This window comes from Phyllobates terribilis, unplaced genomic scaffold (genome assembly GCF_046119375.1).
Source record: "Phyllobates terribilis strain yellow unplaced genomic scaffold, ASM4611937v1 Scaffold_5__5_contigs__length_657084704, whole genome shotgun sequence".
Classification (NCBI taxonomy): Eukaryota; Metazoa; Chordata; class Amphibia; order Anura; family Dendrobatidae; genus Phyllobates; species Phyllobates terribilis.
The window spans coordinates 77,658,365-77,675,667 of record NW_027362765.1 but is presented as its reverse complement, the minus strand read 5'-3'; the positions used below and the strand labels follow the sequence as shown (position 1 = coordinate 77,675,667).

Genomic DNA, 17,303 nt, shown 5'->3' with positions numbered 1-17,303 from the left:
GGAAGAAACTGGAGTTCCTACTGAGAGAGCGGTTCTTCTGGGTCGGTATGAGAGGGGCCATAGAGAAGTGGTGCAGGGACTGCGGCCCATGTAACCTCAGAAGGAAGGACTGTACCAGCCAGAAGACACCCTTGAGGCCCATCGTCACCAGGCAGCCTCTTGAGCTGGTAGCTCTGGACCATGTGAAATTGGCTCCAAGCCGGTCGGGCTACGTCTATGCCCTGACAATAGTGGACCACTATTCCCGGTTCCTGGTGGTGGTTCCCGTTAAAGACTTGACAGCCCAAACAGCGGCCAGAGCCTTCCAACAACACTTCTGCCGTCCGCACAGGTATCCGGAACAGGTCTTGACAGATCAAGGTCCAGCGTTTGAGGCTAAAATCTTCCAGGAGTTCTGCAACCTCTATGGTTGTAAGAAGATTCGGACAACGCCTTACCACCCGCAGACCAACGGGCTGTGTGAGAAAATGAATAATATCATCATTGATCTCCTAAAAACGTTGCCCCTGGAGGAACGCAGCCTGTGGCCGGAAAAACTGCCGGACCTGATAGACTTATACAACCATATCCCGGTGAATGCTACAAATTGCACCCCGGCTTACCTGATGCGAGCAAGACCAGGAAGCTGCCGATAGACCTGGAGATGGGAGTCCTGACACCCGAGGACACCTCCCCAGATGCGGACTGGAATACGGAACGGCGGCTACAGTACAAAAAGGTACAGGAGAGTGTGGAGAGGAGTCTGGCTCAAGTGAGAGAAAAGCAAGAGAGGCTCTTCAACCAACACGCTCCTGCTGGTCCCCTGGAATCTGGTGAGCAGTTCCTGAAGCAGAAGAGAAAGCTTCACAAGCTAGATGACCAGTGGGAGAGAGACCCGTACACAGTACTGCCGTCCAACCACGACAACTCGAAGGTATGTGTAATTACCAAGGATGGAGGAGAAACCACTAGCACTGTCTCCAGAGACCACCTAAAACGGTGCCCCGAGCAACTACAGAGTGCAGGAGAAGATCAAGATGACCTTGAACCCGCAGAGGACAAGGAAGAAATGGTCAGCACCGTTCTCGGAGAGTTCCCCCGGTCCTGGACTCGGATAAACGACGCCATAGTGGTACCCGTCCTACACTTCTTCAACCTACCCAGCAGGAGCCTACAGGAGAGCAGGAAGAACGAGCAGCCCCAGAGGCAGAAGAACCCATGCCAGCAGCCCTGGAGAGTCAACCCTCTGCTGACAGTGAGCCTGCCATGCCTGCGGTAAACCAAAGGACCCGCAGACAGCTGCCTGCCCTGCCTGTAAACCCAGCTAGTAGCTGTACCCTAAATGCTAGTGGGGAAAGCCAGGTTAGACCACCACCAGACAGTGGGTTACGCAGGTCAACCCGGAGCACTAGGGGTCAAATACCAGCTCGCTGGAAGATCTAAATGCTGTATATTGCAAATGTTTTATACTTGTTACCTGGTTATTAATACTGTTTTCTCAGTTTTTCTAGATACAATGGACTGACAGGTTATGGACAGTGAAAAACCGGAACTACCATGTAGATAGTTGCACTTGGTGCCCTCTTGCGAAGATGGCCACAGAAGAAAAACCTGTCCGGCGTGGCCTCCTTGTGGTCCAAAGTAGTTAGCTTTTACCTTGCCGCCTCGCCCAAGGCCAGGAACTTGGGGTTTATAGGGACAGGTCCCCACACTGTGGAAAACTTCACCTTATTGGGTGATATGGACACCCGGTCACGGAAGCGCCGTGGCCTTAAGGACAAAATGTACTTGTAAATATGTTATGTTGTCATTTATACCCTGTTTGTTGTTGGCCAAAAAGGCTTAGTCCCGGAGTACTAAACTTGACTAGGGGGGAATGTGTCACCCCAGGCCTGGATGCCACAAATAATAAAGGCTGTGTCTGAGAGCAGGAGGGAGGTTCCCTGGTTAGGGACAATTAGCATACAGCACCTCCTGTCCCAGGCCAGTAGGGGGAGCAGGCTGCCCCTATAAAAGCTGGAACTGGGGGCAGGGTTAGTGAGAACTGGACGACCTAGCTCAGGACTGAGACTAGTCCCAGAGAAGGAGGGACAGTTCAGCTGTAGCTGAGGAGTCCGTGAGGCAGTGGAGAAACTGCAAGCCAGAGACAGAGGTGACGAGAGCCGGTCCTGGCTGAGAGAACCAATCTACCTGACATTGGGGTCCGAGGCTGTCAGGGTTATAAGCCCAGCAGCAGAGAACCAATCCGCAAGGGATTTCATGTCCTTTGGCCTAAGAAGCCCGGAGGCTCCGCCACAACAGAAGGGACCAGCAAGGCCAAGAGAGGCCAAAGGTAAAAGGAACCCAAGTTGCAAGCCATACGGGCGAGAAGTACACGGCCAGCTCAGGGACGTGGGCTATTATACCACGAAAAGGGGGATAGTCAGAAAGAGCATAGAGAGAACGGTAGGCCTACACACTCACCCTGACCAGTGGGGCTCGCCCGAATGCTCTCAGACACCCAGGCTCATTCCTAACTGGTACCACTGTTGGGTCATTAATAATACCTACAATAAAGACCCTGGACTGTTTGAAGTGGACTCTGAACTCTTACTATTGCGGCCTGCACTATCACCCCCAGTATCCACCTACACTGCCCTGAGGCTACACTCTTCCCGTGGGGAGTTATCCTACCCCTGTGCTGCACACCAACACCAGCCTCAGCGGTCTGCCCTGCAGCGGCGGTCATCCCTGACCGCAATCCACGGGTGGCGTAGTCGGACATTCAAAACACTGATAAATAGACTGCCACAATTTGGTCTGACCACCCTGAGCCATGGGATCGGATTGCCACTACTACCCCCAGCATCGTACAGAAGCCCGGTTCCGGGCACCCCACGGCCCAGGGGGCCAGTCACAGTGGGTATTGGTCCCATTTTTGCAGTACATGCGACAAGCAAACCTGTTTGCATGGGCCAATATTCCTGCATTTTATTTCAAGGCAAAATGCTGTAGCTCGTAAGGCTAAGAAGGTCCAACGCACTACTAGATCGGTGTATCTATCAAGGGTCCTATTGAGTGTATGAGAGTTATTTCGATTCTATTTGCTTTTTGATAACAAATGTTTATTTATAATTTCATATATTACTTAACTATCAGTTAGTGCTTTAAACGTTGCTTTCCATTTCTCTTCTGTGGCATATGACTTTACTTTGACTGTAACAGTTTGCTGTTTGTAACTTTTACAATAATTAAACAAAACGAAAAAATATGGCCACTTCCCTATGTGAGTGCTCTGAAGTAGAACCAAAAAATTATATTTGATTATTACATTTCCCACATTCTAAGCATGAAAATCTTTTTCTCTGAGGTGTGAAAAATCTGATGTCTAAAAAGATTTGATATAGATGTAAAATATTTCCCAAACTCAGAACATGAAAATGGCTTCTCCCCTGTATGACTTCTGTGATGTTTAACAAGATTTGATTTAGATGTAAAACATTTCCCACATTGAGAACATGAAAATGGCTTCTACCCTGTGTGAGTTTTCTGATGGTTATCAAGATCAGATTTCTGAGAACAAAATTTTCCACATTCTGGACACGAATATAATTTGTCCCCAGAGTGAATTCTTTGATGTGTAACAAGATTTGATTTTTTTGCAAAACATTTCCCACATTCTGAACATGAAAATGGCTTCTCTCCTGTGTGAATTCTCTGATGTGTAATAAGATGTGTTTTCTGATTAAAACATTTCCCACATTCTGAACATGAAAATGGCTTCTCCCCTGTGTGACTTCTCTGATGTTTATCAAGAGTTGATTTTTTTGCAAAACATTTCCCACATTCTGTACATGAAAATGGCTTCTCTCCTGTGTGAATTCTTTGATGTGTAACAAGATGTGTTTTCCGAGTAAAACATTTGTCACATTCTGAACATGAAAATGGCTTCTCCCCTGTGTGAATTCTTTGATGTGCAGCAAGTTGTGATATCTGATTAAAACTTTTCCCACATTCAGAACATGAAAATGGCTTCTCCCCTGTGTGAATTCTCTGATGTGTAACAAGATTTGATTTTACTGTAAAATTTTTCCCACATTGGGAACATGAAAATGGCTTCTCCCCTGTATGAACTCTCTGATGTGCAACAAGATAATATTTGTTTGGAAAATATTTCCCACATTCTGTACATGAAAATGCATTTTCCCCTGTGTGAATTCTCATATGTGTAACAAGATTTGTTTTCTGATAAAAACATTTCCCACACACTGAACATGAAAATTGCTTCTTTTCTGTGTGAGTTTTCTGATGGTTAGCAAGATCCGATTTCTGAGAACAAAATTTTCCACTTTCTGGACACAAATATAACTTCTCTCCGGAGTGAATTCTTTGATGTGTAACAAGATTATGTTTCCAATTAAAACATTTCCCACATTCTGAACATGAAAATGTCTTCTTCTTCCTTGTGTGAGTTTTTTGATGTTTACCATTTCTTTGGTTAATTTTATTTTGTTTAAAAGTCTGTGATGAATCTATAGAAAGAACCTGTTGAAAGGAATCAGATGATACATCTTTGCTGTGAAAGGCTGGAGGTATATCTTGGATAATGTCGTACTCTTCATACGTATCCTGTGTGATACTACGGTCATCTGCTTTAACATCTGAAAATATCATATGTTCCTTTGAGCTCCTGGTACAGTCATCTGCCAAAAATGAAACCGTTGATATTATTTAATAACTGTGCCTTTTAGGCATATTAATTCTAGTATACATTCAATAACATTTATTTAAGTGGCTATACAATTTGTAGCAACATTAGATTTTGAACTGAGTAAGACATTCGCTGCAACAAAAGACCTTTAACAACCCCAATTCCAAAAACATTGGGAGGCTCCGTAAAATGTAAAGAAAACAAGAATTATTTGGAAATCTCTTAACCCCTTCATGACAAATGACAATATTTGTTATTTCCTGACTTTGATATGGGCTCTTGCACTGAGCCTGCATCTTTCCCCAAACATGACAGCTGATATAGTCCAAAAAATAGTCTGATTAAAAGACACACCGGTATGGGGTATTGAAGCAAAAAATGTGGTCATGACGCACTGTTATGGGAGGAAGGGATCTGCTGCTGACACTGTTATAGGGGTAATGTCCCCCAATTCTGTGCTAATATCCCCCATCCTGGTATATATATGTCCCCATCCTTGTATATATGGACCCCCATCCTGATATATATGTCCCCATCCTGGTATACATTGCACCCCATCATGGTATACATGGCCCCCATCCCCATCTTGGTATACATAAAAAAAACGATTCTACTCACTTTCCTTCTTCTCCCTCGCAGCGCGGCATCCTGTTCTGATGCCAGCAGCTGATTTCAGCGTGTAAGCAGTGCATCATGGCACTGCCATGTGCCCCCCACACGCTGAGGTCAGCTGCCAGAATATTCACTGTTCCACACACCCGGGACTATGGGAGTGGAGAGCAGTGAATATTCACTTTAATAGCGGGCACACTGTTAGCCGCAGCCGCTGGCCCTTGCAGCGGCCGGGCGATCACTTATGCCCGCTATTAAGGAAAATGAATATTCACTGCTCTCCACTCCCATAGTCCCATCCACTTCTCAATGGCAGCTTCAGTACATAGAGGTGGGCGGGACTATGGGCATGGGAGCAGTAAATATTCATTCTCTTTAATAGTGAGCACACATGATCGCCCAGTGTTCATACAGTGTACCCGCTATTAAAGAAAATTAATATTCACTGCTCCACACGCCTATAGTCCCTCCCACCTCTAGGGGCCGGCTTCAGTACACAGGTGGGAGGGGCTATGGGCGAGGGGGGGCTGTGAATATTCATTTGCTTTAGCAGCGGGCACACGTTAGCTGCAACCGCTGACTTCTGCCTCCTGTGACCAGCTCCTTCGCCGCTGCCGCACCTCTCCCCCCAAATCCACAGCCAGACTGTAAGGTACATCCGGACTACGGACTAGAACACTCCACTTTCCTCCAAAATTTTGGAGGAAAAAATTGTGTCTTATAGTCAAAAAAATACAGTATTTGGTATCACTGCTTTCAGAAATGTCCGACTTATCAAAATATAAAGTAAACTAATCTGATCGGCAAACAGCAAAACTAGAAAAAAAATCGATACTCCAGAAATATATATTTTCTGGCGGCCCCAACATTGCAATAAAAATGCAATAAAAAGGCGATCAAAACATTCTCTAGTCCAAAATGGTAACAATAAAAATGTCAACTCAAGGTACAAAAAAATAAGCTATCAACCAGCCCCAGATCCCAAAAAATGGAAATGCTATGGATCTCAGAAAATTACGATAAAATCAAAAACTTTTTTTCATACAAATTTCTGAATTTTTTTCACCACTTAAATAAAAAAATAAACTATACATGTCTGGTATCTGCGTACTCGTACTGATCTGGGGAATCATATTGCCATGTCAGTTTATCATATATTGAACATGGTAAATAAAAAGGCCAAAAAACAATTATGGAATTGTACGTTATTTGCAATTTCACTGCATTTGGAATTTTCCCACTTTCATATACACTATATGGTAAAATCAATCGTGTCATTCAAAAGTACAACTTATACCGCAAAAACAAGCCCTCATAAGCTATATTGACAGAAATATGAAAAAATCATTGCTCTTGGAAGAAGGGGAGGGAAAAGCGAAAACGAAAAAAAAAAACAGAAAAAGGCCCAGGGTGAAGAGGTTAAAGTCATATTTTCAACAGAACAGAAAATACACATCAAAAGTTGAAAGGTAGAATTTCTCCATTTTATTGAAAAAGTTAACTCCTTTAGAAATTGATGGCAACAATAAATTTCAACAAAGTTGTGACAGGGTTAACAAAAGGAAGGAAAAGTAAGTGATACTAATGAAAAACAGCTTGAGGGTCAATATTCAACTAAGTCACATTTTTATATATAAAACATATACCTGAGGGGCAGAGTCTGTCAGAAGCAAAGTCAGAGGTTCAACAATCTGTGATCAACTGCGTCTACAAATTGTGTAATAATATGCCCAGTGTATCACGCAAGTGTGTCAGACAAGTGTGATGAACTGAATTAGACCTGAATTTAATACTATTTATACAGATTGCATCTTGTCATCTCTAACCATCGCACTCTAATCAGCATGTCCATGTATTTATTCTTCTTACAGGTATGTGACCCAGCTTTCCTAAGTCTAATCAATCTTACCTCTTCTGTATGCATTAACTTGGTATGTGACCCAGCTTTCCTAAGTCTGATCAGTCTTACTTTCTGTATGCATTAACTCGGTATGTTTGTAAGCTGCTCATTGCACAACCCCCGCTCACCACTTTTGTTTATGACCAGCCTGTTTTACTTTGCCTGTGTTTATATCCCGCATCTGGCTCAATTGTAATTATAATTACAATTGAGCCAGATGTAGGATATTCTGTTAAAGATGAACTCGGCCCCCCCCCCTCTGTTTCACACCTGAATGCATTTATTAGCAAATATATTGTGAGCAAGGAGCCTGCTGACGTAGTCTGCCCAGTGTATCACACAAATGTGTCAGACAAGTGTGAAGAACTGCATTAGACCTGAATTGGAACTGAAGGTAACTAGATACACTGTCAAAGTAAACACTGTTTCTGTCTGTTTTCACTATAACCCCTTCACTTCTTACTAACCCCCCTAATCCCTACACCAAGTAAGGAACTGGTCAATTCTCCCTCCATCCTCCCCATCCATCTCACCTCCTCCTCAAAACTATTCCTCAACATACAATCCTCTGTCTCCAAACACAGACAGCCACCTCATGCCCTCTCCTGCTCCCACCTACTAACACTTTCTCTGCTCCTCCGCACTGCCAGTGATATCTCTCCAAATCCTGGCCATCCTCACAACATCCCCACAGTCACTTCTACCTCTCATCCATGATCTATCACAAATTATCGCAACCTCTCTAACCTCATACCCATTCGCCCTGACCCACTCCTCCAGTTCCACTAAGAGGAGCTATATGGAACACTCGCTCTTTCTGCAACAAACTTTCCTGCATCTGTGATCTCTTCCTTACTAGTAACAAATTTTCCTTCCTCAGCATCACTGAAACCTGGGTCAACCCCTCTGACACAGCCTCTCCCGCTGAACTTTCGTATGGTGGATTCCATCCCAGCGGCAAGCATAGCAGAGGAGTCGTTTTTCTCCTGTCAGATAACCGCTCCTTCACCCAAATCACACTACCACCCCCTGTTACTCTCTTCTCTTTTGAGGTGCGCTGTGTGCGCATCTATTCCATCTCCAATCTCCAACTGGCTGCCATTTACCAGCTCCCAGGGCCAGCCATCATCTTCTTCAACCACTTCTCCACCTGGCTACTTTACTTCCTTCCACTGACATCCCCACTTTCATCATGGGTGTGACGTCAGCATCCCCATTGACACTTCCCACTCAGCTGCCTCTAAGCTTCTATCTCTCTCTTCCTACTTCAGCCTTACTCAATGTTCTTCCACAGCAACTCACAAAGATGGCCACACACTGGACCTCATCTTCACCCGCCTCTGTTCCCTATCTAGCCTCGCTAACTCCCCTCTCTTTCTTTCTGACCACAACCTACTTACATTGTCTTCCCTCTCCTCTCCAGGTGCACAATCCCCACTCCACAAACTTGCACACCCTCCCAGAAATCTCAAACACCTCGACCTACACTCACTTTCTGAATCCCTTCTTCCTCTTACAGGCATAAGTTCATTACATGATGCAGATGCTGCTGCTGCCGCTTTATATACCACCACAACAGGGCACGCTGTAGCCAGCAAAAGCTTCAGCTGGAGATGCATTTGAGGACGCACATACAGCTAAAGTGTATTGTGGCGTGCGAGTCCGAACGCCGCAATACATACTGCAGGTCATTAGCTGACGCCGATGAGCATGTGATAGGGTGCATGACGGTGACGTCACACGCTCCCATCGCACGCTGAGTCCTGCTGGCTTCACAAGAGGACGCACGATGGGGTGCATTATACTACTATGGATGAGGTGTATTATACTAGTATGGATGTTTATTGGGTGCATTATACTACTATGGATGTCTATGGGGGTGCATTATACTACTATGGATGTCTATGGGGGTGCATTATACTACTATGGATGACTATGGGGGTGCATTATACTACTATGGATGTCTATGGGGGTGCATTATACTACGATGGATGTCTATGGGATTGCACTATATTACTATGGATGTCTACTTGGGGCATTATATTAATATGGATATCTATGGGGGGTGTATTATACTACTATGGATGTCTTTGGGTGCATTATACTACTACTGTTGACTATGGGGGTGCATTATACTTTATGGATGACTGAGCTGTGCATTGTATTATATGGAGGACTATAGGGAGTGTGTTTATTCTTCTTCTATGTATGCTCCTGGTGAGTATAATAAAATTTATTCAGGATGGTTGGGGTGGCGGGGGGGCCCCCAGTCCAAATCTTTCACTGGAGACTGAAGTTAAAGTTACGCCACTTTTTTAACTTCTTTTCTATAGAGGTTGGGTTGATATTCCTGGGGATGTTTCTGATCATTTCAATACTATCTTGCAAGAGTCTAATAATATATAAAATAAATCAGCTGACAGAAGCAAATCTAAGAGTTTCTCCTTTAATGTTAAGCTAATAACATTGTAATTATTAAGTTGAAGGTTGCAGCTAAAATGTGCTTTAAATGGGTTGTCTGGTCACATGATTGATGAACAATCCTTAAGAAAGGCCATCAACATCAGATTTTTGGGGCCCAGCTGCTGGGCATTACAGAACAGCTCCAAATCAAGAGAACATGAGAGAACAGCAGTACCCAGAAGTGCACGCTACACAAGGTATGGAGCTGTATATTGCAGCTTCATTCAATGGCCCCAATTCATCAAGACTGGCAATTTTTAATGTTTTCATTTCAACTTAGCCTCTAACCTAGCTCTTCTATACCATTCAAATCTGCTATACTGCCACAGTCTTCTGACAAATTCAACTATACAGCTTCGCTCAACGCTACTGTTTATCTCTCCTTGACCGTCCAGTTATATCTAGTTCTACTACTTCACTGGGCTCCGCTGTAGCATTTATCCATTTCACCTAAGGCTCTGTGACATACTCTGCCCCATCGCTAAGGCTACTCAGATGTGCTACTATCTCACCTTTCCCTCATTAGTCTTTCTACGCTGACCTTTCAGCTTTTAGTGGACTCAACAGCTCCAGTTGCCGTTTAGTCTCTACAGTCTCTGCTCCTGCTACCGGATCGAGTACTGCACCAATGTAATCTGTTTGTATGGCGTTTCAACTGCACATGAAGACCAAAGGCTTTGATTCACCTCACCAGGTGAGATTTAACACCTGGTGACATTCTTCTAAGTTGAAATCCAGTTTTACACAAGACATTGGATTTAAAAATCACATTTCTGGTCGCCTACCATAGCTCAAGATGATAGGGACTGTGGCTTCCGTGCCTGGGCCTGTCCTTGTTATTGCTACTTTGATCGCTGCCATATTCAGGGTTACTATTCTTTAGACTTGTTTTTCTCCTGAGATTTGTGGCTCTAGCCAGTGAAGAAGCTTTGGAGCTAAATTCTGTTAGTTTGTGTTTTTCCTGCTGTCAGCCATGGATTGGGATGCTCACTATTTAAGCTCCTGAGAATCAGTTGCCACTGCCAGTTATTGTCATGCAACGTGTGGGAAAGACTAAGTACAACAGGAGGGAGGTAGCCGCTGTGTCCTAGAGTAAGACAGATTTAAGAAGGCGTCTGTAATGCCAAACGAAGAGACCTTCTGCAACCAGCTGCAGAACGACTGTCTGCTACATCTGACACACCTGTGACATAACCATTGCATATCGTCTCTGATAGAGGTACAGAGTTTGTAGCCAGATCCTGGATTTTGCTCTGTGAATTATTGCAGGTCCAATTAGATTTATTTTGCTCTCACCCTTAATGAAAAAAAGTTGAATGAGATTTTGGCCTGGAGACAATGGCTGAAGACAATGGCTGAATCTACTCAAAACATCAATCGGAATCTACTCAAAACATCAATCAGAATAATCCCATGGGCTACAAACTGCGTAGAAAAAGATAATAATGCATACTCACCTTATAATTGGGACAATTTCAGCCACTCTCTGACCTCAGCGGTGAACAATGCATCGCTGCTGTGACAAGTGATTGGACGCTGTTACGGTGGCAATTAGTGTGTAACCGCATCGCTGCCCCACTCACTGTGCGGTTTCTATTCCCGGCAGACGTTACAGCTGAATTGATTTCTTCCTTTGCTCCTCTGTGTTGCTGCTGCTGCATGTAGAATCCATATGGCCTTAGGGGGCGTGGTCGGTCTCTGCAGGAATTTAACCCTGCTGTGTCCTGCAGAGATTTGGTTCCCTAACCTATCTCTTGCCAGCAGTGCCTATTTTAGGCAGCTCCACCCACCATTCCTAGCTCGAACGTGGTTTCTGCTCCATCAATCTATGTGCATGCAACCAGGGCCGACTCCAGGTTTTTGTGGGCCCTGGGTGAAAGAGTCTCAGTGGGCCCCTTTAGCACATACCACGATTCATGATGCACAGATACCACAGAGAAATATATATATATATATATATATATATATATATATAGTACAATGCAAAGATTTCACTTACTTCATTACATGAGCAATATCTATTGTAAATTCTACAAGAGCTCAGAAACCGGCGAATCCTCACAGCGCACAGTGCAGACCGGACAGTATAGTCCTCCATACAGTATAATGGACCCCATATAATGCTCCATACAGGATACTGACCCCCATAAAATGCTCCATACAGGATATTGATCCCCATATAATGCTCCATACAGGATACTAGCCCCCATATAATGCCTCATACAGGATACTGACCCCCATATAACGCTCCATACAGGATACTGGTCCCCATATAAAGCTCCATACAGAATACTGGCCCCCATAAAATGCTCCATACAGGATACTGGTCCCCATTAGTGTTGAGCCACCCCCACAGTGTTCGGGTTCGGTTCGGTTCGTCGAACACCGGGATGTTCGAGGAACTGTTCGTCGAACTGTTCGTCGAACACCTTAGAACACCGTCGAACACCGTTAAAACCAATGGCAGGCAAACAAAAACACATAGAAACACATAGAAAACACCTTCAAAGGTGTCCAAAAGCTGACAAACTGCTCAGAAGACGCTTTCTTTAAAAAAGCCGGCCGGCAATTCAGCAGCGGCATACACCGGTACCCGACAATTTAGACAAGAAGGAATAGAGCCTCACACATAGATTAGATAGATAGAAACATGTCAGTCACATATATATGAAGTACAGTGACAGTGTTGCTTACTGTACTTGTCATTTAGTGTAAAGGATTTATTAAAAAATATAATAGTGTTTTCATGCACTGTCTCTTTAAAAAAGCCGGCCGGCAATTCAGCATCTGTACCCGACAATTTATAACAGACAGAATAGAGCTTCACACATAGATTAGATAGATAGAAACATGTCAGTCACATATATATGAAGTACAGTGACAATGTTGCTTACTGTACTTGTCATTTAGTGTAAAGGATTTATTAAAAAAAATAATAGTGTTTTCATGCACCGTCTCTTTAAAAAAGCCGGCCGGCAATTCAGCATCTGTACCCGACTATTTATAACAGACAGAATAGAGCTTCACACATAGATTAGATAGATAGAAACATGTCAGTCACATATATATGAAGTACAGTGACAATGTTGCTTACTGTACTTGTCATTTAGTGTAAAGGATTTATTAAAAAAAATAATAGTGTTTTCATGCACCGTCTCTTTAAAAAAGCCGGCCGGCAATTCAGCATCTGTACCCGACTATTTATAACAGACAGAATAGAGCTTCACACATAGATTAGATAGATAGAAACATGTCAGTCACATATATATGAAGTACAGTGATAGTGTTGGTTACTGTACTTGTCATTTAGTATTAAAATAAAGGATTTATTATTAAAAAAAATTGGCGTGGGGTTCCCCTTAATTTTAGTCTCTAGCGGAGGTTAAGCAGACAGCTGGGGCAGATGCTTGAAGCCTGGGAAGGGGGTAATACCCACGGAGCTTCCCAGGCTACTAATATGAGCCCCCAGCTGAATACATAGCATTTACTAGCTATTAAAATGGGGGACCCCCCCAAAAAAATGACGTGGGGTCCCCCCTAATTTAATAGCTAGCAAAGGCTAGGCAGACAGCTGGGGGCTGATATTAATAGCCCAGGAAGGGAGCCATGAATATTGGCCCCCTCCCAGGCTAGAAACACCAGCCGTCAGCCGCCCCAGAAATGGCGCATTCATAGGATGCGCCAATTCTGGCACTTAGCCTCGCTCTTCCACGCTGCCCTGTAGCGGTGGCAGGGGGTAATAGGGCTGGGGTTGATGTCAGCTTATAATGTCAGCTGACATCAAGCCCAGGTTAGTAATGGAGAGGCGTCTATAAGACACCCCCATTACTAACCCCATAGTCAAAGTTAAAAGAAAACACAAACACCCAGAATAAAGTCCTTTAATTGAAATAAAGACACAATCCTTTATTGTTCTAAATTAAACCATACTTACCATCACGCCCATTCCAGCTGAAGCCAACGATCTCCTGCAATAAAAGAAAAATAATAAAGCAACATCATCCTTACCTTTCCATGGTTCCCACGACAGCTTCAGCTCTGCTACATCGAGATGACAGGCTGGACCGCAGCAGAACGCTGCCATCCAGCCTGTCATCCCGCAGACACTGAGAAGCGCAGGCATGCTTGCGCTCTGCAGTGTCTGGCTGTGACGGCATAAAGATGAGACGAGTTCATGTCCAATGAACTCGGCGCACCTCATGCACGTCACTGACAGCGTGGGAAAATTCTCACGCTGAAGCGCTGAGTGCAGGAGAATTCTCCCACACTGTCAGTGACGTGCATAAGGTGAGCTCATGTCCAATGAACTCAGCTCACCTCCTGCACGTCACTGACAGCGTGGGAGAATTCTCCTGCACTCAGCGCTTCAGCGTGAGAATTCTCCCACGCTGAAGCGCTGAGTGCAGGAGAATTTTCCCACGCTGTCAGTGACGTGCATAAGGTGAGCTCATGTCCAATGAACTCAGCTCACCTCCTGCACGTCACTGACAGCGTGGGAGAATTCTCCTGCACTCAGCGCTTCAGTGTGAGAATTCTCCCACGCTGAAGCGCTGAGTGCAGGAGAATTTTCCCACGCTGTCAGTGACGTGCATGAGGTGAGCCGAGTTCATTGGACATTAACTCGGCTCATCTGGATGCCCTCACAGAGAGACACTGTGGAGCGCAAGTAAGCCTGCGCTTCTCAGTGTCTGCGGGATGACAGGCTGGATGGCAGCGTTCTGCTGCGGTCCAGCCTGTCATCTCGATGTAGCAGAGCTGAAGCTGTCATGGGAACCATGGAAAGGTAAGGATGATGTTGCTTTATTATTTTTCTTTTATTTCAGGAGATCGTTGGCTTCAGCTGGAATGGGCGTGACGGTAAGTATGGTTTAATTTAGAGCAATAAAGAATTGTGTGTTTATTTCAATTAAAGGACTTTTTTCTGGGTGTTGTGTTTTTTTTAAATACTTTACTAGAAATTCATGGTGGTCATGTCTAATATTGGCGTAACCCCATGAATTTTGGGCTTAGGGCCAGCTGATAATGCCAAGCTGGCCCTAACCCCTTTATTACCCAGTGAGCCACCGCACCAGGGCCCTGGATGAGTTGGGTACAGCGCCAGAAGATGGCGCTTCTATGAACGCGCCATTTTCCGGGGTGGCTGCGGACTGCAATTTGCAGCGGGGGTGGCCCAGAAAGCTTGGGCCTCCCTGCGCTGCGGATTCCAGCCCCCAGCTGCCTAGTTGTACCTGGCTGGACACATAAACAGGGCGAAGCCCCACGTCAATTTTCTTTAAATTATTTCATGAAATAATTAAGAAAAAAAGGGCTTCCCTATATTGTTGTGTCCGGCCAGGTACAAATAGGCAGCTGGTGGTTGGGGGCAGCCCGTTCCTGCCTGCTGCACCTGACTGGACACAAATATAGTGCGAAGCCCCACGTCAATTTTTTTTTAATTATTTCATGAATTTCCTGAAATAATTTAAAAAAATTGAAGTGGGGCTTCGCACTATATTTGTGTCCAGCCAGGTACAGCAGGCAGGAATGGGCTGCCCCCAACCACCAGCTGCCTATTTGTACCTGGCCGGACACAACAATATAGGGAAGGCCTTTTTTTCTTAATTATTTCATGAATTTCATGAAATAATTAAAAAAAATTGAAGTGGGGCTTCGCACTATATTTGTGTCCAGCCAGGTACAGCAGGCAGGAACGGGCTGCCCCCAACCACCAGCTGCCTATTTGTACCTGGCCGGACACAACAATATAGGGAAGGCCTTTTTTTCTTAATTATTTCATGAATTTCATGAAATAATTAAAAAAAAAATACGTGGGACTTCGCCCTATTTTTGTGTCCAGCCAGGTACAACTAGGCAGCTGGGGGCTGGAATCCGCAGCGCAGGGAGGACCAAGCTTTCTGGGCCCCCCCCGCTGCAAATTGCAGTCCGCAGCCACCCCGGAAAATGGCGCGTTCATAGAAGCGCCATCTTCTGGCGCTGTACCCAACTCATCCAGGGCCCTGGTGCGGTGGCTCACTGGGTAATAAAGGGGTTAGGGCCAGCTTGGTATTATCAGCTGGCCCCAAGCCCAAAATTCATGGCGTCACGCCAGTATTAGACATGACCGCCATGAATTTCTAGTAAAGTATTTAAAAAAAACACAACACCCAGAAAAAAGTCCTTTAATTGAAATAAACACACAATTCTTTATTGTTCTAAATTAAACTATACTTACCATCACGCCCATTCCAGCTGAAGCCAACGATCTCCTGCAATAAAAGAAAAATAATAAACCAACCTCATCCTTACCTTTCCATGGTTCCCACGACAGCTTCAGCTCTGCTACATCGAGATGACAGGCTGGACCGCAGCAGAACGCTGCCATCCAGCCTGTCATGCTGCAGACACTGAGAAGAGCAGGCATGCTTGCGCTCCTCAGTGTCTCGCTGTGACGGCATCCAGATGAGCCGAGGTCATGTCCAATGAACTCGGCTCACCTCATGCACGTCACTGACAGCGTGGGAAAATTCTCACGCTGAAGTGCTGAGTGCAGGAGAATTCTCCCACGCTGTCAGTGACGTGCATGAGGTGAGCTCATGTCCAATGAACTCAGCTCACCTCATGCACCTCACTGACAGCGTGGGAAAATTCTCCTGCACTCAGCGCTTCAGCGTGAGAATTCTCCCACGCTGTAAGTGACGTGCATGAGGTGAGCCGAGTTCATTGGACATGACCTCGGCTCATCTTTATGCCGTCACAGAGAGACAATGTGGAGCGCAAGCAAGCCTGCTCTTCTCAGTGTCTGCGGGATGACAGGCTGGATGGCAGCGTTCTGCTGCGGTCCAGCCTGTCATCTCGATGTAGCAGAGCTGAAGCTGTCGTGGGAACCATGGAAAGGTAAGGATGAGGTTGCTTTATTATTTTATTTTTATTACAGGAGATCGTTGGCTTCAGCTGGAATGGGTGTGATGGTAAGTATGGTTTAATTTAGAACAATAAAGAATTGTGTCTTTATTTCAATTAAAGGACTTTATTCTGGGTGTTTGTGTTTTTTTTAACTTTGACTATGGGGTTAGTAATGGGGGTGTCTTATAGACGCCTCTCCATTACTAACCTGGGCTTGATGTCAGCTGGCATTATAAGCTGACATCAACCCCAGCCCTATTACCCCCTGCCACCGCACCAGGGCAGCGTGGAAGAGCGAGGCTAAGTGCCAGAATTGGCGCATCCTATGAATGCGCCATTTCTGGGGCGGCTGACGGCTGGTGTTTCTAGCCTGGGAGGGGGCCAATATTCATGGCTCCCTTCCTGGGCTATTAATATCAGCCCCCAGCTGTCTGCCTAGCCTTTGCTAGCTATTAAATTAGGGGGGACCCCACGTCATTTTTTTGGGGGGGTCCCCCATTTTAATAGCTAGTAAAGGCTATGTATTCAGCTGGGGGCTGATATTAGTAGCCTGGGAAGCTCCGTGGGTATTACCCCCTTCCCAGGCTTCAAACATCTGCCCCAGCCGTCTGCTTAACCTCCGCTAGAGCCTAAAATGAAGGGGAACCCCACGCCAATTTTTTTTAATAATAAATCCTTTATTTTAATACTAAATGACAAGTACAGTAACCAACACTGTCACTGTACTTCATATATATGTGACTGACATGTTTCTATCTATCTAATCTATGTGTGAAG

At 45.0% G+C, this 17,303-nt stretch overlaps 2 protein-coding genes across 2 annotated transcripts in view; one reads left to right on the top strand and one right to left on the bottom strand.

The window, feature by feature from the left end:
* The window catches only part of LOC141272089 (oocyte zinc finger protein XlCOF8.4-like), a 198,167-nt gene that overhangs the window by 31,485 nt on the left and 149,379 nt on the right, over positions 1 to 17,303 (top strand). The gene's annotated exons all lie outside the window — the stretch shown is intronic.
* The window catches only part of LOC141272087 (uncharacterized), a 113,541-nt gene continuing 99,355 nt past the window's right edge, over positions 3,118 to 17,303 (bottom strand). Inside the window, exon 5 of the mRNA XM_073682393.1 lies at positions 3,118 to 4,661. Coding sequence (XP_073538494.1) covers positions 3,490 to 4,661 — 1,172 coding nt within the window. The 3' untranslated portion in view covers positions 3,118 to 3,489. The remainder of the gene's footprint in view (positions 4,662 to 17,303) is intronic.